The 23,628-nt window shown below is 41.8% G+C and overlaps 1 protein-coding gene across 1 annotated transcript in view; it reads right to left on the bottom strand.

The window, feature by feature from the left end:
- LOC150053832 (guanylate cyclase 2G-like) overlaps positions 1 to 23,628 on the bottom strand; it is a 33,493-nt gene extending 9,865 nt beyond the window's left edge. Inside the window, exons 1-13 of the mRNA XM_090345516.1 lie at positions 23,245 to 23,628; positions 21,692 to 22,040; positions 20,204 to 20,313; positions 17,745 to 17,936; positions 16,114 to 16,255; positions 14,646 to 14,781; positions 13,495 to 13,628; positions 11,046 to 11,209; positions 8,452 to 8,586; positions 6,204 to 6,287; positions 5,455 to 5,559; positions 4,869 to 4,940; positions 904 to 1,072 (exon numbers count right to left, since the gene is read on the bottom strand). Coding sequence (XP_090201642.1) covers positions 904 to 1,072; positions 4,869 to 4,940; positions 5,455 to 5,559; positions 6,204 to 6,287; positions 8,452 to 8,586; positions 11,046 to 11,209; positions 13,495 to 13,628; positions 14,646 to 14,781; positions 16,114 to 16,255; positions 17,745 to 17,936; positions 20,204 to 20,313; positions 21,692 to 22,040; positions 23,245 to 23,628 — 2,176 coding nt within the window. The remainder of the gene's footprint in view (positions 1 to 903; positions 1,073 to 4,868; positions 4,941 to 5,454; positions 5,560 to 6,203; positions 6,288 to 8,451; positions 8,587 to 11,045; positions 11,210 to 13,494; positions 13,629 to 14,645; positions 14,782 to 16,113; positions 16,256 to 17,744; positions 17,937 to 20,203; positions 20,314 to 21,691; positions 22,041 to 23,244) is intronic.

Here is a 23,628-nt window from a genome sequence, read left to right as displayed (position 1 = left end):
TTTCATCTACATTTAAAAAATAATATGCACATAACATAAAATGATTTTAAAGTAAACAATCATATGCTATTTTTTTTAGCACATTCACACTGCTGTGTGCAACCACATAGACTTACCTATCCTAGACATGTTGTATTTTGCCTCTCTCTTTTTTTTTTGAGTTCTACAGGATTATATCGTTATGGGTTATAACTCTTTAAGAGAAACCATGTAAGGAGAGAAAAACCAACAGTGGCTATCAGCAGGTTTTCACAAACTCTCCCCTTGTCTTTCTGGAGACAGAATCTTGGCCCATGGCATGGAAGCTCAATGATCACATTCAACCAGAAAGCTGCTGCAGGGCTGTCGAGAAGAAAGCGGTAGGGCTGAGGACATTGGGTTCAAGAGCACTGGGGTAGAGGATAAGGTGAGAGTCAAAAGAACTCAGTTAACTTTGAGCAAATGGGAAGAGCGGTTGAGTTCTAAGTTGTCCATACCCAGCTGAAGCCATGACCCTGTCTTAGAATGATCCTTGGGCCTTGAAAGAATTCTTTCAGAATAATCTGAAAGGTTTGGTAAGACCTCATTTCTGCAATTCTGATGCAATTGATGAGAAAGAGTGAGGAAGTATGGCAATGCTTTTTTTCTTCCCTAAATTCTATTATCTTTAAAGTACTGAGCAGACATTATAGTCCATGCCAATATTGAGATGGGACACAGAGGACTAAAAGCAAAAGCAATGGTAGCTTCCATGGCTGCTTTTTCTTGTTCTCCCCTGGTGAATGGGCCAGCCCCCATATTGACAACTGGAGAAAAAGCCTACCCATGGATATCTGCGCAAGGAAACATCAGAAGCAAAGAAGGGGTCAGGAAACTTTTGACCACTCACCCCCAGCCCAGAGGGGCCAGGATGTCAGAGGTTACCTGAGTAGTTGCTGGTTTCCTCATTGTAAGTTCTGCATGTGCAGCCATATTTGAGCTCCCCTAGGCCAAATCCTGACAGCTTCACCTGCATGCGGCCATCCACCAGGCAGTTAGAAGGTTTCAAGTTGCCATGGGAGCCCAGTGGGCTTCGATGGAGGAAGAGCAGGCCCTACAGGAGAGAGAACACACAAAGCAGAGCAGGTATCAGTGGCTACAGCTCCACCACCTATCCACTACCTGCATTGCTTGCCTGCTAGAAATCTCTAGAAGACCTACAGAGCTCCTACCCCTGAGTCCCACATCTGCGCATTCTGATACTTAGCCTGCAGGAAGAGAACAAAACACGGAAGAACAACAGTCTTTGGTGACCAATTGGCACAAATCTGAACCTGCCTCTTGCCAGAAGAGCAGAGCATTTCACACAGTTACGGCTCATTTCCCCCTTATTGCAAACAGAGTCAATACTAATATTATTAATATTTGAACTTAGACAAATTGACTACAGAGTTATGTCATTAGACAACTGTCCAAAATAAAACATAACACAAACCACGTGTGTGCTTGTTCATTTTTCAGTACTTACAGCTATGGGAGGGGTTGGGTTGGGGGAATGGGGGAGAATGATGAGAAGGGTGATATTGGTCAAGATGCATTACTATACTTATAAATGTATTTGTTGAGGGGCAACCCCTTCATACAACTACTTTAAATAAGAAATATATAATTAAAAATGCTACTCTCCACATAGTAAAAATGTAGCAGGTGGAATTGATTTTAATACATGTAATTCAATGAATCTACTTTTATTGTTTCCACATATAATCAACAGTAAATATAGTAATGAGATAGTCTTCAAAATCCAAAGTGAATTTTATTACTTGTAACATGTTTCCTAACTGCATTTGTACTAACTGCTTTTCCACTAGTTGTTAATACATCTTTCTTTGGACAGGGTAGACTCAGCCCATAGAATTATTGTGAGACCACAGTAAGAAAAATACACTTGTACCAGACAGGGTACCACATGCCTGTAATTCCAGAACCTGAAGAAGGAGGATGAAGAGTTCAAGGTTAGCGAGGATTAAATATAATAAGACCCTATCTCAAGAGAAACTTGAAAAAGGAATGTACTCTTGATAGCACTTGTTGTAGTGTTCTTTGCAATGGACTAGCACTACACCTAATGCACACATTGGCATTTGTTGGGCACTTGATGTGGGTAGGCAAGTTAAGTATTTGACCCCCCCTGAGTCTCACAATAATCATATGCGGTAGCTACTGGTACCATCTTTATTTCATATACAGGAACATTAAAGCATGGGGCCATTATGATCAGTATGAACCATATGGGGCAGAAGCAGGGTTCAAATCCCCAAGATAACTTCTGGACCAAACTATCTTTTGTCCTTGGAATCTATTTGGACATCTCTTACCTAGAAATGAAGGCTCATTTCTAACTCAAAAGACTATTACACTCTTGAAGACCCCGTCTCAGCTTATTCCACTGGGGGTAAACTCAGGAATGAGCCATCCTCCTCTGTGCATTCCACTCCCAGAATGAAGTCTGACTCAAGTGAGACACCTAATTTTGGCTGAAAGAGCTTTTAGCATCTCCGAAACTCTGGTACCTACTATAAAGGAGGTGCCAAAACGGGCATCAAATAGACAACAGGAGATATTGGATTTGATGGTTGCTTTGTGACAGTCCAAAGCCTGTATCTTTCTGAGAAAAGACTTGGAGTAGAATAAACCTTTAATATAGGTAATTAAAGCTTAATTCAATAATAACAGTGGTCCAGGGTTGCCCTTGGAAACCTAAACAGAGAGGCTCTGTTTGACTATTTTGCTTAGCAACAATATGCTTACCACTAAAACCTAGGAAATAAACATCTTACCAGACCAACAAGATGAAGACCAGTAAAGTCTTTGAGGAAGGAAAGCCCTTTGACACTAACCAGGCCAGTTCCATTCAATTTTGGACCTACATGAAGGTCTGAAAAGAGAGAAGATCTGGCAGCGTCACTCAGTGAGTTAATGGCACACTCTTCCAGTAAAGAAGAGTGGATGTTTTACCCTGGTAGCCCTCACAAGACCTCAGCAGGATCTTCTCCACAGAGTCTGTTGGTTGAGAGATACAGATCTACACAGGTGGCTGGAGGCTTCAGGGGTAGCTGACAACCAGGCTAAGGCCTGCAGATCACCTGTCACTCAGAATGGCATCCTCCCTTGAACCTATTCCCAGGTCACTGGCCTCATCTCTTGTGATGGTGAACATTTGGTTTGGTTCTTTCTGATGGTAAGAGGAAAATTTGATAGACAGCTGGATGCTAATGAGAAAAGCCTCGAATTACTGGCCCATATCGCTGTGGCTCAGCAATTCACATAGGCAATTTCAACTTTGCTTCTACTCCTCTGCCCCCATCCCACCTGGTACATGCCTATAATGAGTCATGCTGAGCCTTGGCTCTAGATAACCCCTCTCCGCAAGGCTCCTGTCTTCATGGAAACAAGAAGGAATGGGCCTCCTTCTACTTGCCTCTGAATTGTCCCTGCCAGGACCGTAAATGGTGTGGCTGACTCCTTCCTATTAAAAACCACAACAGCAATCTCTGTTGCTAAGCAGCTTTGTAGTCCTTCAGGGTATAAAACTGGAAAATGCCTAGGCTCCAGATACATCTCCACTCAGTAGTGGCTAGGAAACTTGGGGAAAGTTACGTATGTTCCTACATCTCATTTTCCCAACTACACAATAACAGACAGATTTCTGGTATCAGAGGGGTGGCTCAGGATGTAGAGTACCAGTCAATGAACAAAATTATCAGATACTGAGTTTGAGTCCTCGTCTCAGACAAAAGAACAAAATATTTCTTTATATTTCCTTGTAAGAATTAAATAAATTGGGCCGGGAGTTTGGCCTAGTGATAGAGTGCTAGCCTAGCATGCATGAAGACCCAGGTTCGATTCCTGGGTACCACATACATAGAAAAAAGCCAGAAGTGGTGCTGAGGCTCAAGTGGTAAAGCTCTAGCCTTGAGAAAGGCCAAGGACAGTGCTCAGACCCTGAGCTCAAGCCCAGGACTGGCAAAAAAAAAAAAAGAATTAAATAAATTAAAAAGTACTGGAAAGTGCCTGCCCCAAATAGGTACCCTAGTATTAGTTATTTTATTATTGTTGTTATTGTTAATAATTAGCATTATTACTGATGATCAGTATCATCTTCTTCCTTTTTACAGCCATGCCCCCCTAGACAAAGATCCTGCTTTATTACATGTTTCTTAGATCTGCACCTCTAGCTCATCCCTTTGGTCAGCAGCTTTACAGACCCCCCATTTTCTGAAGAAAGGGATTAGGAAATAGGGAGGATGGGAAGAATATTAAGATTCATGTTCAGCTTGACTTGTATCTAATAATTAGATTCTCTTTGGGATAAAAAAGAAAAAATATCTACCTCAGGGTGCCAGTGGCTTATGACTGTAATCCTAGCTAGACTTGAGGCTAGACTTGAGGATTGTGGTTTGACAACAGCCTGGCAGGAAAGTCCTTGAGACTGTTATCTCCAATAAACTACTCAGAAAAAGATAGAAGTGGTGCTGTGGCTCAAGTAGTACAATGCTAGCCTTGAACACAAAGAAACTCAGGGGTAGTACCCAGACTCTGAGTTCAAGCCTCAGGACCAGAAAATAAACCTATCTGAAAATGTAAATAACTGTTCCTGACTGGTTAAGTCTAGCACTCATTCCATCTTGTGTATAATACTTTTCTCTCTCCACATTTACTTGGAATTAGAGAACAAAATAATGGAAAATCCGATTGAAGTACTGATTAGATTTAGAGCTGGAATCACTTGGTTTAAAGAGATTTAAAGAGGGCCAGAATTTTCAACAAAGATGACAATTCAATTAAATCCAAGACAACCCAAAATTACTATGGTGTTTGTTCTTTAAATAAGTTTATGTTATACTCACATTGACTATGTCATATGCAAATGAGAGCTTGAACATCCAATCCATTTCATGATCCGAGTTTCTCCATATATCCTAGAAAAATATAGCTAATCAGTTTTTCAGTGTATCCTAGAAAAACTATGATTAATCCAGTGTCACAGGGGACCCATGTTGAAGCACACTTTGACCAGAGTTGTCTCTAATGGATCTGGTTTCTTTGGCCAGAGATGACTACAAAGAAGAGCAGAGCACATTATGCTTAAAGTAAGTAGAAACTGTCCCTGGAGAGACCCTAACTGGACTTAACAAAAAGGATAATGGCTTGTGTTGCCTCCTTATTCCTGACACATGCTATTGGTCCTCTTCTACAGGAATGGATGGGCCTTGGTGCCGATGTCTGGGCCATGGCATCTTATGCAGAGAAACCAAGTTCATCCAGTTGCCATCAGCACAAAAGAAAGCACCCAGCTGGCAACTGTGCTGTTAATTTGATCCCCAGCATGCAGCCCTGCAAGATAATTCCTTAAGGAAACAGGAGAATCATGGAAAGGCTTCTTTATGAGCTATCACTAAACAAACCCAAGGTAAAACTTAATATTTTGCTCACCTTAAGACTTCCCTTTTTGCAATACTGGGTGATAATACAGATGTTTGGGGGTTCTGTGCAGATGCCAAAGAAGGACACAATATTTTCGTGCTTTAATCGCCACATCTGCAAGTGACAGGATAATAAAGAACATGCATAGAATGTGACTTATCTTCAGTTATTCATAGAGAGGCCTGGGAGATGAGAACAGTTTCCATTTTATGGAAAAGAAAACCAATGGCTAAACATGAAATTCAATGCTGAAGATGATACAACCCATAAGTGGCAGAGCTGGGTAGTAAATGCTGAAAATCTGTCTCCAAAAACTAAACCAGAATGATCAAAATCTACTGTTAGCCATGAGGCTTATCTAAAACACATTGCACAAAGCAGATCCAGCCCAGTCTTTTGCTTGGGATTATCAATACAAGTGTATAGGTTAATACAAGTGTACTGAGCTAGAACAAGAAGTTGGAACTATTCCAAATCCAGGTTCAAGGTAGTAAGTAAACAGACAACAAGGACACACAGGAACACAGGCTGGGATAAAGGCCAGGCAAAATTAAGAAAGAAAAATAGAGGTAAGAAAAATCCAGGCTTTAGATAGTTGGCTTAGGCCAAAGGTCTAGAATCTGAAGCCTGGGCAGTTGGAGTCAGGGGTGGTAGATGATCTGAAAAGCGGCCCCCACCACGGTTTGTTGTTGTGGATACCACCACTATGGGTGGGGTGGAGAGCTGGCAGAGGGGGGTGGGATGGAGAGCAGTCTCACCAGCTGGACTTCCTGCAGCACAGTTGGCTTCCTGATACAGGCTTCTGCCCAGTCCCCAACATAGCGGAGGGCTACAGGGTATTCCTGAAATCACAAAAACAAAGAGAAATGTCCTTAACCCAGAGGGATCCAGAAACAGGACTCAGAGAGGATGAGAGAGCCAGGAGTTTGGCCTAGTGGTAGAGTGCTTTGCCTAGCATGCCTGAATATCTGGGTTCGATTCCTCGGTACCACATACATAGAAAAAAGCCGGAAGTGGTGCTGAGGCTCAAGTGGTAGAGCTCTAGTTTTGAGAAAGTCCAAGGACAGTGCTCAGGCCCTGAGCTCAAGCCCAGGACTAGCAAAAAAAAAAAAAAAAAAAAAGGATGAGAAAGGGGAGCAGAAAGACAGGTAAGAAAGCTACCTATGGGAGATATTCTCCAGCTCCTTATCAGTTAACTCCCTGCGGTGGCACTGTGCTATGTCCAGGCACTGAGCTAAATGCTCAACAGAAAGACCTCATTGAACTAGCCTTCAACCCTGCAAAGTGGTGTGATTATGTGATCACTGACTATCTAACTTGAATGTCTAACATCAAGACCACACTTCATCTATTATGCAGTCATGTCCTATTGTCATTCAGAGGAACACAGTAAATTGGGATCATAAGTTGAGATAGATGTCTGGTTAAGCCTAGTGTTGCTACTGGAATAAACTTCTTCAAAACCCCATTTCTTCGTCTGCTAAATAGGGATTACAACAACAGCAATATCACAGGGTTGCCAAAAGGATGAAGCCAATGAAAACACGAACTTAACTGGTCAGTCACCAGTGGCTCATACCTATAATCCTAGCTATTCAGGAGGCTGAAGTTCAAAGCTAGCCTGGGGAAGAAAGTCTGTGACACTTTTATCTCCAGTTAACCACAGAAACTAGAAGCCTCTAGCCTTGAGAAAAAGAGCTCAGGGACAGCACTTACACCCCTAGTTCACACCCACACCCACACCCAAACACAATATACTGTTAACTCAATGCCTAGCACATATTAAGGCTTTCTGTATGTGGCATATCTTATTGTTGCTACCTATTGAGTCTGCTTTTGGAATGGCTCAATCAATCATTAACAAAACACGGAATGATGGACCAAGAGTTGGATAGAAGAGATGGAATCTAAGATAGGAGAGATGACATGCTTCTATATGAATTTAACATCAACCCCAGTCTATCCCTTTCAAGATGGAGTGAATGCAGAATACACAAGATGATCATGGAATTTCCACACTGCAAGGGATGACTTTGAGATCAAAGAAAGCACTCACAGAGCTAAGCCCTGAAGAATCAGAAGGTTCCCCAGATGGGGCAAAGAAGGCAAAATGATCATGGCATTGTAAGAAGGTAACACATGTATGTCAGCAACATCAATTGTATCCATGTAGGGTTTGGATCAAAAGTTTCTTCAAGGAAGCTACAGCCAAATACTCAGAGTTCCTTACTAGACACTTTGGACATGATCAAACAGGGATGTAAAATCCAGTAATGAGATTTGAGAGAGGGGCAAGGAGACATATTTTAGGAAGATTAAGCAGACAGACCAAATGGTACAGATTCCTGGCTTCTTGCTGTAAATAGCTAGGTGACTATGACATTCAGTTCTTCACAAAAACAGTCCCTAGAGTATTTGGTAAAATCCCAAGTTTTTATACAAGACCTCAAGTAAGTAGACATTTGGAAAGATCAGTTGAATAGGGAATGAATTGGCTTCAGTCTCAAATAATATCTTTATCTTTTAACCTATCTATTTTTTTGCCAGGCCTGGGCTTAAACTCAGGTCCTGGGCACTAACCTTGAGCACTTTGGCTACCATATTACATAGCATAGAGCTAGACTATTACTCTCATCATGGAAAGTTTGATGGGAAGGAGCTGAGTCTAACTGAGAAGCCAACACAGAAATTACCTGGGAGATGATCGCTAGAAATGCACATAACGTTTGGGCTCTATTCTAAACTAGACCTACAACCTAGAATTGGCTCATTTTAAACACTGAAAAATCTTAAACTGACACATAATATATACAGATTTATCTATCTGCATTTATACCTAGTCATGTGTAATTTTTCTGTATCTTACAGTTTGAGAAGCATAAGATGACTATCGCTTCTGGAGAATGTCTTTCCAGTCAGAACAGCTTACCAGGCCAAAATTTCACATGAGGAAGGAATCAGAAATACACATTAACTCTTGCATGCAGTCACATGCATTAGAACTACCTGGTAAAGTCCTACTGGTACATAGAAAAGTTCTTCTCCTTGTTGGCTCTTAAAGGAGCTGCAGTCTGTAGGAAGCGTCATGGTAGGTGTGTTGACCACATCCCCTCTCAGCATAGGTGTACCTCTCTGGGAAGACTGCAACACAAGACACGATTTGGTTGCTCTTAGCAGTGTAGTACAGTACCAAAGGGACTGTGCACTTTTTAGATGAAGAAGGCGAATTCCAACCTCACACAATTAACATGAAGGAGACTCAAGATTTGTCTACATGACTTCCTCTGGGTATTGGCACCACCATGCATGGCATAGGCTGTGAATACAGACTTTTGAGGCCAGGTTAACCACTCTCAGGGTCTGACTGTGTCACATAACTGGATGTGTGTGTGAGGGGGGGAGGTTCATATTAATGTACCTAAATGAATCTGGGTTCCCTTCATATTTAATACCCTGGTACTTCTCCCATATCTACAGAACACCTATCCAAAAATCTTCCCTAGCATCCTATTGGACAAATCAGAACAGATCTACTTTAGTTGAGGAAGGAAGAGAAAGGCTCAAATCCCCAGGGATATCTGGGAAAGATTTCCTAATAAACCCAAATCTCTTACTCTTGGTACACTGAAGCTTCTTAGTCCCAGTACCAGCCAAGCTCCAGAAATGTTCTTGTGTGATTGTTGTTCTTGATGTGTTATTTCTCTTCTCTTTTTTTTGCCCTTTGGTTAATCTCATATTGTCACTGTCTCTGGCTTGGTAACCTGGTATATTACATATACGTTTATTTGTTTGTTTGAAATAGGAAAGGGAAGTGGGAAAATGAGATGGTTGGGAGGGGGTGGAGGGAGGAAAATGGGGACAAAAACATGAGAATGTGTATCAATGAATGAGAAGTAATGCACTTTCTACCTGGCAAATGTTACTGTACATTACCCCGACAATAAAAATATAAATTAATTAAATTTAATTTTAAAAAGAAATGCTATGTGCCTTCTCCCCTTTTCCCCTCTCTAAAACCTTCAAGACGTCAAAACTTTAAGTCTTTCTATCTGAAGAACTCACCGCAGACACACATCTCAGAACCCTTGCCTTCCTCTGAAGACCTCTCATTTGTGGCTATTCCCAAGCTTCGTACTGTGCCTGACAGATGCTATAAAAGGAACTTTGTTAAACTTGCCCTCAAAAAGTGAATGAGTCAAATCTAGTGCTCTTTTCTGCTAAGTATGAGTGTAGATTCGAAGGCTTAGCAGCATAGGGCTCCTATAACTGAAGTTAAATGCAAAGCCAGGGTTAGAATTAGCCAAGTTATGTATGTATGGCCTATTTTTCATATTCATTTATCCTTTTCTAAAACAGGAGTCTAATCAACAGTGATACCAAAAACAAATGACTACGTGGCATTATTAAAACTTGTTAGTATTCTATCACTATCATTTTTAATTGTTTAATGACTTCTATGATAAGACCATTGCATTTGTGTTTCTTAGAATACACACAAAAATATATGTACAAGAACGTTGTATTCATTTTTTTTTTTGCCAGTCCTGGACTTGAGCTCAGGGCCTGAGCACTGTCCCTGGGCTTTGTCGAGGCCAGAGCTCTATCACTTGAGCCACAGTATCACTCCCAGCTTTTTTCTATGTATATGGTACTGAGAAATTGAATCCAGGTCTTTGTGCATGCTAGGCAAGCACTCTACCATTGGGCCAAACTCCCGGCCATTGTATTCATTTTTGAACAAACTTTCACTAGAACTACTTTCCTTATTTAAAAAAGAAAGTGAATGTGTGAGCCAGTTGTTGGTGGTTCATGCCTATAATCCTAGCTACTCAGGAGGCTGAGTTCTGAAGATTGCAACAAAGCTAAGCTGGGCAGAAATGTCCATGAGACTCTATCTCCAATTAACTGCTAAAAAGCCAGAAATGGCACTGTGGCTCAAATCAGTGGAGCACTAGCCTTGAGCACAAAAGATTAGGGACAGTGCCCAGGCCCTAAGTTCAAACCCCAGGAATGGCACCAAAAAAGAAAAAAAAAGTGAATGTAATTATTTGGTTTTTGACAGGCTCTCTGTGTGAAGCTCAAGCTGGGTTTAAATTCCCATAATCCCCTTGTTTCAAGTTCTTTGAGCATCAAGAATGCAAGTATGCACCACCCATTCCTAATTGCATTTTTTAATTTGTTTTGTTTAGTCTGGAAATATATGTTGTTTTAACAAAAAGAGAAACACAAGCACAATATGGATATCAAAATAAGTGCAAATTAATATATACATACCTGAACATGGGCTTTAGTTTTTGAATAGGAGATATAATGTTTCTATTCCTGAGTGATAGCATTGAATATGCTTAAAGACTACTACTGATCATTTTCAAATTGAAAATGAGTCTGGGGAAGGCAAGGTTATATTTTCAGAGATATTCAGCCAGGAAATGGAAGACAAAGGACCAGAACACAAGCCTTGTACTCTTTCTTCTTCATTAAGTGCTCACTGCATCAGTGAGTTAGCTCGGAGGAGCTCAGTGAGCTCCTAGGTAAGGTCTCTTCTACAAGTCTCCAGCCATGACCCAGGAGGTAGATATCTGGGCCATGAGTTGCCTTACCTTGCTCTGGAAAAGAATAGTGATAGTGTCATAACTGATCTGCCACCAGCTATCTTGATAATCGTCTTGCAATTTTGCCCTGTACACCCATAAAACCAGACCTATGCTAGCAGCTCCCAAGACTATGATGAGGAGTATCATCGTGGAAGTCACAGCAGTAATACCTGGAGGGAAGAAACAGTCCACTTAGGCCAGAGTAAAAGCAGAGGTGAGCATATTATGATCCAACAGGATCTTGCCAAGCAAGAACCTTAAAAACAACTTGGGGTATTATCTAAGGTCCCATGCACTGACTCCATTCAGAATTATTTCTTCCAGCAATATATCTCTGCTTCTTAAAGCATCTATGCCCACTTCCTCCTTCACATAGAAGCTTACATTGTTGGGGTATAATGGTGATGTCTAATACCAATACTGTGTTTTGTTGCACATGTATGCTCTTGGTAGAGTTGCCTCCTAATTCTAGGATCATGTTTCCTAACCATTCAACCATATTCCTTTGCCCAAACTCTCCTAGACTCCATAGGGAGCAAGCCCTTTAAGAACAAAAATATTTATACACCATTAGTAGGAATGCAAAATAATGTAGCCACTACAGAAAGCATTATGGAGGATCCTCAAGAAACTAAAAAATAGTTACCACATGTTCCAGTTATTTATACCACTCCTAGGAATATATCCAAAGGAAAGGAAATCAGAATATAACAGAAATACCTGCATGCTTGGGTTCTTAGCAGCACTGTTCATATTAATCAAATATAGAACCGATCCAAGTGCCCATCAACTGATAAACAGGTCAAGAAAATAAGGTTTATCTCATAGATACACACACAATGGAGTCCTTTCATTCATAAAGAATGAAATGATATTGATTTTAGGAAAATTAGTGAAATTGGAGATCATCAGGTTAAATCATACTAAGAAAGGCAAATAGCATATATTCTCTGTCATATATGAATTCTGGACCTTTAAAAAAAAAAGAATGGCAGGATTGTTTGGTAGTTGGAGTCACAGGGATGGGAGAAGGGAAGAATAGAGGGTAAAGAAGGGATGAAAATGACCAAAGTTTTTTATATGCATATATACAAATAAAATAATACAACCTGTTAAGGAAAATAAATAATGAAATCTGACTGGGCGCGGTGGCTCACACCTATAATCCTAGCTACCCAAGAGGCTGAGATCTGAAGATCAAGGTTCAAAGCCAGCCCAAGCACCAAAGGACCCGAGACTCTGATCTCCAATCACCTCTAGAAAACAGGGGTTTAGCTCAAGGATAGAGCAGTGCCCTTGAGCTGAAGAGCTCAGGGATAGCGCCCAGGCCCAGTTCAAGTCCCATGACCCACCAGAAAAAAAAAATGAAATCCGTTGAAATTATTCAAGAAGGGGGAAAAGGTGAAGAAGAAAACTATATGTGGAAATATCACAATAAAACCTGTTAGTTCAAATCATAACACTATAAAAATAAGTATGAAAAATAAAATCCTATTCTAGAAGCCAAAACCCAAAGAGTAGCGCAACAGTTCACAGAGATAATCCTAGGTTGAGATCTAGCAACCTCTATTCAAATCAAAGCAGGCCCAGGAAGATTAAATCTGAGAGATTCTTATCTCAAATTAACCCTAACCAACAAACACACACACACACACACACACACACACACTGGTAAGTTGAGGTTGTAACTCAAGTAGTAGAGTGACAGCCTTGAGCAAGAAAGCTAAGCAAAAATGATGGGATACCTTAGCTCTAGCATTGGCTAGAAAACTATGGGAATCCTTGAAACTAGAATCTCAGAAGCCAGGGCCAGCTTTTCCTAGAGCAAGAGTTTTTCAACAGAGGATTATTGTTCCTAAGGAGATAGTTGACAAGCATGGCAACATTTTTGTTTGTTAATAGAATGTCAGAGTGGAGAATCTCTTTTCTACCACAGGCCATTTAGAGATTTATATCATTTTCGGCCTAGATTTATTGAATTTTGCTTTGAGAAAATGTTCCTTGATTTACTGAATTTCTTTTGTTATTGTTGGTGGTGGTGGTGGTTGTGGGGCTTGAACTCTGAGCCTGGTTGTTGTCCCTGAGCTCTTCAGTTCAAGGCTACCACCCTACCCCTTGAGCCACAGTGCCACTTCCAGTTTTCTAGGGGTTAATGGAGAAAAGACGGACTTTAGTGCCTGGGCTTGCTTTGAACCATGATCCTCAGACCTCAGCCTCCTGAGTACCTAGAATTACAAGTGTGAGCCACCACGCCTGGCTTTATTTACTGAATTTCAAATGCTTCCTGTCATGTATAGCTTTGTCAGGATCAGACTAAATGATTTTGCAGGCCTTACACAGCCAGTGTTGTTTCCCTGGACTACTAGGTAGCAGTGAGAGACAATGTTGAACACCCTACTAAAGCATAGCATGCCATCTGCCACACAAAGATTTTCTCAGCTAAAACCCTGAAGACATACCGCTGCTTCTCCCAGCCAGCCATACTTACCAGGCTCACTTTTGCAGAGCTCATCATAAATTCCACAGCTGGCTCTGTCCCTAGGATGGTAGCCATGGAGCCAAGTGATACTGGAGAAATTCCTCAAAGATCTATTAAAAGAGAAAAGATGAAGGCCAGTATTTACTCCATTTATTCCATCTGTTTCTACTTTATGTACCACAGTGGCAACTAAAATATGGGTGTTTCACAAAAACTAGGCTTTTGTCTGTTAGTTCAAAACTCTACTGACTTCTTCAATATCCCAATCTCCTTTTGACTCTTCACATCTACTCTGGTAATTTCATTCATGAAAAGTAGTATCTTTTTGCTGAATCTTTTGAGACATGAAACCATGTCTCTTTTGTTTTAAAAGATGATGTGACCATTTCTGCTGAGATTTTCATTCATGTTTGATATAGATAAGTCATATTGTCTAACAACTTTTGACATCTCACAGACCAAAACGTCTTCCCCTATGTGGAATATGCTTGTTCCTATGGTCCTGAGGATGGAGTTGCCATAGTTACTTTCCTTTCCAGGCTGTCCCATTTTCATAATCACCATTCCAAAATAAGGAAGCGAAAGTCTTAATGAAATCTGGGTGGGGAGATTGGCAATAGGAGGCTGGCAATAGACACTGATTTACAAGATAGGCCTCTTTTGTTCATTGATTTCTAGATGAGAAAACAGAATGCAGAATGCTTTCTAGTGGTTCCTGGTGCTTAGGACAACACTGCAGTTCAGATGGACACATAGCTCTGGGAATCAGCCTGCACAGGTCAGTCTTACTGACTATGACATGTCTCTATAGAGAGCGTCTCCCAGAGGCCCCTGGGTAACAAGCACTAGCTTTTCCTAGACTTTCAGAGAAAGCCTGGTCTCCCGTGGAGGTTGTAATTAGGGATGCTATATTATCTCCTGAAACTTGAAAAGGCTAAACTATACCCACAAGTTTCCTAACATCTTAAAGTGTTCTTCATAATTTCAGAGAACAACAGAATACCTGGTGGGGGAATTCTAAGAACTAGGTCTCAAACTGACTTCCCAATAGGAGTCCTTCTCTTTATTTTCCTCCCTGAGCTCTGGCAGTACCATGAAACTACACCCACAGAAATGTCCTATAGTACCTGATCACTTTCCAATTGCTGTCGTAATGAAGAAAAGGAAGAAAAAGGCTCCCATTTCCAGATTTCTCTAAGGCATAGACAGAGTAATTGCTGTGCCTTTTCCCCTGGGAGTCCACAAACACGGGACCAGTGATTCCTGGAAAGAGAGACAGTGGCACAAGGTATGGGGGACAAAGGGGCACTCAGAGCCCCAAATGGCAGCAGTTTTCTGTAACTGAGCTCGCAGGTCCCTTCCCCGGGGAACACTACATGCAAAATTGTTCAGCTTCAAGGAATCTGCCACAAGATGGACAGATATGGCAAAGGGGAGAAGATGATGCAGAAGCAGCATCCTGGTAGAGTTGAAATTCCACACTGTAGAGGCAGATGTAGTATGATAGGGAAGGCCATTGAGTATTTTTTTTAATGTAATGGAACCAGGTAAATGGAGGAATCCGATGGGGTTGGGAGAAATGGGAGGAAATGACAAAAGGGGTGATAGTGATCAAAATACACTGTATTCAGAAAGTGGCATATTGAAATGAAATGCAATCATCCAACTACTCAAAGATAATTTTTAAAGCACTAAATTTAAAAATAATACAATTTTAAGAAATTAAAAATGGGTAAGCAATTTCCAGGTAATTTCACATAAAACCCCAGACTTATCCTTGCGACCAACAATCAGAACCAAAATAGGATGCTGAGCACCTGCACAATAGTAATTGTCTGGGCTACCTCCTTCAGTCCCTGCCATCTTCTTGGTAACAGACCCTGAGGGCACAGGCTTGTAAGCTTCTCAGCCAGGTCCTTCCCTCCTGGCTTTAGTATGTGCTGAGGGAAGGTGCTCAGTCCTGGCCTCTAAACTTGCTTGGGATGTGCTAAATTCCATTCACTTCAGATCTACTTAAGGAAAGTTTAACTCCTCTACACCCCACACTAGCACATACAATTAGCAAAGGATTGATTGCTCATTTGGTCCTACTATGAACTATACCAAATATGAAATACATACTAGGTACCCAGCACTATGGTTATGTAGTCTTACACATCCAATCCCAATTACACTGGTGGAAGAGACACCATCATACCATTAACAGGCGGGTCCCCCGAGTCTGCCTTCCGGAGCTGGGGTGACCACTAGATCATGGCCTAAGGCTTTCTTGGCCCTATTTCCTGTACTTTCCCGTACACCACATTGTCTTAGTGCACAAGAGGGCACCAGAGGCAAGTCTCATTTTCTCTGCCATTGGGGGGCAGTTGTAGGTGAGATTTTGCAGGGGAAGAGGAGAAAGTGCACCAGAGGACACTGTGGACTGGGAAACTGAGTGGCTTTAGTCTCAGACACTCTTTTGGAAGACCAGAATCTTCAGGAGAAAGATAAAAGCCATAGCAGAGTGAGGCAGGCCTTGTAAGGAGCCAGCAGTGACACATAAGTCATCTCAGAGCCCACAGGATGGTGCTAGCCTGAGATCAGAAAAACTCTTACCCTGCAGTGCTGTCAGAGAGGCTTTCAGAGTACTGACCAGCTGCCGCCCATCCCGGAAGTCTCTTCCGACCTTTACCATCTCCTCCACAGTCTGAGCATAGAGCAGGAGAGCGTCATGGAGGTAGGCAGAGTAAGGGCTCACCTTCAACAAGAGCAAATGGGGTGAGTCTGGCACCAGTGGCTCACGCCTGTAGTTCTAGCTATTCAGGAGGCTGAGATCGTAGGATTGTGGTTTGAAGTCAGCCTGAGCAGAAGACTCAGCTCCAGAAGTGGAGCTGTTGCTCAATTGGTAGAGCCCCCAGTTCAAGCCCCAGGACCAGAAAAAAAAAAGAACAAATGCAGTGTCCAGGAGCCTGTGACCTTCATTTCTCAGCTAGGAGAGCCTTGCTCCATATCCTGGGAAGCAGAACACCAGGCATTCTTCGCTTAGCCCACTGAGAGGGGAGATCACCTCATGCTGAGGCCCTGCTATCCAACCCAGCTGTCACCGCTTCCACCCTTCCTCAAAATTAGATCCTGACCAGGATCTGAAGACCAGGAACAGTTTTGCAGGCTAGAAATGGTGGAGCCAGGTTGGCTCTGCTGTTTTCCACCTGGTGAGAGCTGAAGCAAGTTTTGTAATGTCTTCAGATCTCAGCTTATTGTTTATCATGCGGATAAAACCACACTTATGAAGCATGAAGATAACTAAATGAAACAGAATAGGAAAACTATTCTGGTGTCCTATTGTAGGTCTTCAATAACTACTCTCTTTTTTTGTTTGGTTATTCATTGCCAGTGCAGAAGCCTGCCAAGTGCCAGGCACCTTTCCCCTATGGCAGCTGGCCACAGAGCTGAGAACCACTCCTCATGTTTTCAGGAATTGTCTCTTTTATCTCATACCTTGGGATGCACAATGAACTCTCCTAATCAAGTCCCCTAGTATCAATGATCAGTTGTCACCTTGGGCTCAGGTGTCCTCTAGGGGAAGTAGCTCCTGCCCTAGTCAGTGCTCTCTCTGTGGGAACTTTTGCTAATCATTCACAGGTATACAGATTCCACTTGCTGATACACTCTCCCCTGATTGACGCCCCCTGCCTTAGTCAAGCAGAGGCTTGACATAACTGTCCTAGCTCCACACCACTGGTTACTCCATCCTGGCTCTCGATCCTGCCATCTTTCTGCCTAAGGAAATTGGCATTGTCTGAATAGCCATGGTTATTCACGTGGTGTGGTATTAGACACTCACGACCACAACTGGAAGATAAGAACCATCAGCAGTCCTGTTGTGTAAATGAAGATAGGGAGGCTAAGTAGTTAACTCTGAGATCCCACTGTTAGTAAACAGAAGTTGGATGAGAACTCAGTTCTGTGACCCCGAAGTGCAGTAACCTTTCATCCTATAACCTCTGGCCCACTTAGCAATGTTAGCATACAGATTTCACAAGACAGCCTGAAGCTACTACTTGTTTGGGGAAGGTACATGCCCGTGTGTATGTGTGTGTGTGTGTGTGTGTGTGTGTGTGTGTGTGTGTGTGTGTGTGTGTGTAAAGGAAGTAAGGGAAGAGGGCAAATAAAAGGAGAAATGCAAAAGCTAAACACAAATAGGATCAAAGAAGGGAGGTAGGCCCTGTCCATAGGCCCTTCCAGACCTGTTCCTCAGAAGAGATAGAGCTTCCAAAAGGCGGTCTCTTCAGCCTTTCATAGACTTGTTTCCGGAAGCCAAAACTATTTCTTCCAGGCCCTTCTCCATAGGAGCTGAGGGTGATGACAAGAAGTGACTCATAGACTTTTGGAATATATGTCACCTTCTGATTTGTCATCATTTCCTCCCCAAAACTGTCCTGAAAAGTAATAAAAACAAATGTCACTACTCCATAGGAAATAACCCACAAAACCAGAACTGCATTTCAGTGTTGAATTTGAATTGCTATGATCTAATCATCCTTGGAAACACAATGATTCCAGAAGGCCTGCAAAGAACAAGAGCCATGATTTTAGTGAGTATATCCACAGTAGGAAAGGAGTCATAGAACAGTGAAAACTTTAAACATACTAGAGGCATCAAGCAACTGAAAGGCCAAATGCTTACTTCTTAGTGATGAGCGCTCAGAGTTTTATATTCTGCTTATGGGTTAAGTATTTTGTTGCCATCATTATCCACATGTCTATGGAAAACTGTATTTATTTTACATACCCACTATCGCACTAAACTATCTACCACAGAATACTGTATACTACTGCAGAATGACTTCTTTCCACTTAAACCTACACTGAAAACTCTTATTTTCATAGCACTGAAAAGTTTCTCATAGAGGAAGAACATCAGAGAGAATATTTTGTCTTCATTTGTACATATGATTGTTTTTTTCACTTCCTTACCAGAATCCACTGTTCTAGCTCCCACTGCACCATTGGCTTTATTCTTCCTCCCTGAAGAAGGCAGACTTCTGTGGCACACTAATGTATTTATAATATTCAGAAGACTGATTATTCCAAGAAATATTTGGTGTCCCTATTATAGACCGACTGTTCATACCATAGAAAAGCAGAGCAGACTCGCTCTAAACTGATTCAAAGAATTCATATTACATCTACTTTTTTTCTTTAATTTTTATTGTAAAGGTGATATGCAGAGGGGTTTCAGTTACGTAAGTCAGGTATTGAATTCATTTTTTTTTTGTCGGTCGTGAGACTTGAACTCTGGGCTTGGGCACTGTCCCTGAGCTCTTCAGCTCAAGGCTACCGCCCTACCCCTTGAGCCACAGCGCCACTTCCCAATTTTCTGGTGATTAATTGGAGATAAGAGTCTCATGGACTTTTTTGTGCCCAGGCTGACTTTGAACCGTGATCCTCAATTCTCAGCCTCTTGAGTAGCTAGGATTACAGGCATGAGCCACTGTACCTCTTTTTATAGAGGGATTTATGCACTTTTGAAAAGCAGCATGGATTTCATTGCATGGATAGTGCATAGTGTTGTTTGACTTCTATGCTCTTTCTGCCATTACAAATCAATGGAACTCGACTGGTAAGGTTTTGAGAGGAAGTAGTATGGGTATGTGAGTATTAGAGGACTCTCATGCATACTGATTCAGCCCTTCCCTCTCTGAAGGCAGAAGCAAGGGAACGCAGAGTGGGTAAACATAAAAAGGGGAGGTAGGAAGATCCTCTGGAGAGTCTGGGTAACATTTAAAATTCAAGCTGCCATCCCAAAGGAATCTGTAACACTTCCAGATGACCAGAATACCTCCTGAGCCTGGTGCTGGCTGCCCTCACCTGTAATCCTTGCTACTCAGGAAGCTGAAGTCTAATGATCAGGAACATCTCTAATACTCTTATCTGCAATGAACTTCCAAAAAATTGAAAGTGGAGCAGTGTTTCAAGTGGTAAAGTGCTAGCCTTGACAAAAAAAAAAGCTTAGTGACAACGCCCAAGCTCTAGGTTCGAGACCCAGAATTGGCACACATGTGCACATGTGAACACGAACACACACACACATCCTGATACAGAAAATCTGGGATGTGATTATATAATTTCCTTCATTCCCTTTTTCTCCATTTCAGCTTTAAGATCATATAAAACAAGCTCATTGTAGATGAGCAGATATTATCGCACAGAAGCCAGCCCATCTGGGGTTGGAATAATCTCTCCACAATAATTGTACAGTCTTGGACAAGCTGTTTCACCTTACGAGGCTTGAAGTGGTTGTGAGGCCTGGCACCTTCTAAGCATTCTCCAGTGCAGGGCTGTGTGCAGTGAAGGAAAGAGGTCATGGTGGGAACATCATCCAGGCATCCTGGAGGGTAGCTTTTTCCTTATCTTGGCCTTGGGTTTTTCTGTCTGTAAGTTGGAATATTAATCATACCTGCCTTCCAAGGTGGTTGGAAATATGAAGTGTAATGATGGATGTAATAGCTGCCTCACAGAGCCACTGGCAAAATCAAGTACAGCAATATACGTAAACCATATTCTTAGAGAAAGCACATGGTACTTTAGCCACTTCTACCATTAACAGAGAATCATACCACCTAAGATGTGCCTCATTGGACCAGTGTACCAGTCTCTTCGGGTCTTCATTAGGGCTTCCACAAGTACACATGGTTAGACTCACCTCTAAGTGCTGCAAAACAATGAAGACAAACTCTCCGGTGTTAAGTCCCAAATTCTCTGCAGCCAACAGAATAATTCTTGCATCCTCTGAGCTGCAGATTAAGATGATAACTATAAGAAGGGAGAACAGAAGCAGATTTGTGCTTGTTTGTATATGTCTCTGTCTCTCCTCCCCTTTTCTGTACTTCTCTCCCCTTCTCCCTCCCTCACATTCTTCTCTTCCTCTTCCACTCCCTTCTCTCCATTCATGCCCAGCCTTCCTTCTTATGCCCCCCCCATAAGTGTAGTCTAAAGCCAATCTGTATAAAACATAACATCTTTTTCTTTCCTTGAAAGTGCCTTAGGAAAGAGAAAGGCCTAAACTCTCCCTAAGGGTATACTTCTTCAATATTCAAACCAGCAGATTTTGCCCTGCTACAGGCCTCTCTCTTCCCACTAAAATCCCCAAGTCCAAAAACTTTGAGATCATTTCTATGCCTCAGTTTCTTCCCTTTAACTGATAAAACCATCAGAAGAGCAGAATTAGTGCATGACTATTTAGCTGTACCTCAGGAAGAACTGGAATCAAAGGCATTTTGATCTTCTGAATGGGGATGGGCAGAAGTAGACCTAGTACTTCTGTTCTCACATTATCCTTCATTGCATCACATAGATGAACAATGATCTATTTTCTAAATTAGGTGTACTATATTATATGCTTATCTATCTGTCAAGCACTGCAATAGATATGAGCCTCAAACAAAGTGGAAAGGTCCCTAATTCTCAGAGTCACTGTCAGGCAAACAGTGTACAAGAAGTAAAATGAAAGAGAAGCTAAACCCTGATAGAGTTCCCGGTCAGTGTGTTGGTAAGTGGCCCTCCTGAGTGAGAACTCAGTAAAATCCCAAAGTCTTAAAGCCAATAAGAACTTTGTTTATCTGAAGAAACAAAAGGAGTCAGGTGACTGATCTAGTTAGGAAAGAGACCTTCTAAGCAGCAGCACAAAACAATTATTAGATGCTGATCAACTACCCATCCAAACCTAGTGCTAAACACTAGGTGATCTGATGTAGTCCTTGAGATGAATGTCTCCACTATACAGATGATGTATTTAAAGCACAGAGAAATTAGAGAACTTGCCCAGGAGCACACAGGTAGAGAGCACAAAGGCTAGAATTGAAAAGTGCATTATCTCCCATGCTCATCTTCTAAATAACTTCCAAAATGTGAAACCTGGCATACTTAGCATATTATCGCTTAGCATATTATCCCTTAACATATTATTGTAGAACTTACTTTATGTACCATGACACTATTGCATCTAAGATTTTACTGTGAACCAAAAAAGATAAAACATTGGTGACCATCAAGCAAAGAAGGAAATTGCCCCTATGTGTCAATTTCATACCTTGTTTTCTTCTGATTTTCATACTCACAGAAAAAATGAAGAGTTCTTAGTTGTTTTTAAAGAATCTCCAAATACAAGCAAAAGATGATTTTGACTACTCACCTCTGGCAACTGATGCTATGCTCCTGAGATCTTCCTGCAGAAGAACTGGGTTGTTGGTGGTATATCTCATGCTGGCCACGATAGTGAAATTAGGTTGAAGCTTATTCTCCACAACCCTCCATAACTCATCTACTCCATCCCAGGATGGAACCCCAGCATAGCCTCCAAACAGGCCGATGTGTTCCCAGCCCAGGTACCAGAGACTCTTCTGCAGCACATCACCAAGTTCTTGCATGGATGGTACAAGTGTCACACAGGTGTCATATAAGATGTGGTTTTCCAGTGTTGCCATTCGTCCAACAAAGTCAAATATGGGAATATTCCATTCAGAGGCCAACAAACCAATAACCTTAAAGTAACCAAAAGAATGTCTTTCTAGGATAGAGCTTATGTCACATGCAAACCTCAGGATCAAACATCTACATGAATTTTGAATTCGGTGAACCTTACATTAGCTCTTCTCTTTTGGAATATTGATAAGGAATCTCTGGATTCAGTTTGCAGAAATGAGATTTTAGAGGACAAGGTTAACAAGTGCAATATTTCACTGTGGGTTAGAAGTGGAGCTGTGGTTCGTGTTGGAGAACTCTTGCCTTGAGTGAAAAAAGCGAAGGGGCAGCACCCAAACCCTGAGTTCAAGCCTCAGTATTGGGGCTTAAAAATAGTTCTAGAATTACATATGCCTTCCAAATATTATGGAAAATATAGTCTAGAAGTTTAGGGGAAGAGTAGCTTATTTATAATTGTAGAATTAGGATATGAAGAATGAGGGTGAAGGGGTAGTTGACCTTGAAGAATAAGTAGGCTCTGGAAAGCAAAATGTGTCAAGTCGGGGAATTTCAGGGGAAATCAAGATTCAAATCAAAAGCTTAGCTAATTAAGCTGAGCTTAATTTCACTAATGGCACTTCTGCAGTAGTTTGCAGAATACTTTGAGTTACTCCTGACACCAGTATTACCTAGATGACAACAATGTTAAAGACACTGACAGAACTAATTCCACTAACCACACAAATACTTTTTTCATTTACTCAGTCGAACTTAAAGCAGTCTGTCACATTTCCTCCTTCTCATCACCCCTGAATTATTTATTGCACATATGTAAAGCCAAATCCTTTTTTTTATCTTAAGCTTTCCAATCCACCTGGCTGACAATGCAACTGTAAATAAATAATAAGAGTGTGCACATAAAAACACTACATTCTACCAACAAGAGAAGAAAGGGGTATACGAGCTAGTAATTTTTTATTTGAAAGACTTTATTTTTAGAGAGGGATGCAGAGTGGTATCCTCTGGCTTCTGAGCTTTTTTGGTCAAAGCTACTACTCTACCCCTTGAGCCACAGCTCCACTTCACCAATGTTCTTGCCCAGGCAGGCTCTGAACTGCAAACCTGCAGATCTCAGCCTCCTTAGTAGCTAAGATTGTAGGCATGAGTCACCATCACCAGACTTGAAAGGTTTTCTGTCAAAGATGACTCAAATCAGTGTCACCTTTAAAACCACCCTGTCCAGGGAAAATTCATCCCAGCTTCTCAGAAGACTTTATACTCTACCTCAGCTGCTTCTGGGCATGCTGGTCCAAACAGCACAGAAATCTGTTCTCTCTGGACCTGGTTGATGAGCATAGCCACGGACTCCTTAGCACCACAGGATGAGTTGGTATAAGTGAACTCCCAGCTGAAGTTTCCAAGGCCTGCTGTCGCTAAGTTGACTTTGCTCAGGGCAATCTGGAGGCCTGCTCCCAGCCTTTGCACACTGAATGGATAAGAGATGTTCCAGGGGGCATGGAGACCCACAGTCAGTTTGGCAGCTTCAAGCCAAGTCACTAGCACACTGGCAAAGAGCATTGCAAACAGAGTTGTATGGTCAGCATGGCATTCACGCACCCTAAAGAGCCCAGATTCTCGTAAAACCTCAAGGTGGGACCTGGGAGCCAT

Source organism: Megascapheus bottae, chromosome 15 (genome assembly GCF_031878675.1).
Source record: "Megascapheus bottae isolate mThoBot1 chromosome 15, mThoBot2.hap1, whole genome shotgun sequence".
Classification (NCBI taxonomy): Eukaryota; Metazoa; Chordata; class Mammalia; order Rodentia; family Geomyidae; genus Megascapheus; species Megascapheus bottae.
The sequence above is the reverse complement of the archived record's forward strand: the minus strand, read 5'-3'. Positions and strand labels throughout refer to the sequence as shown.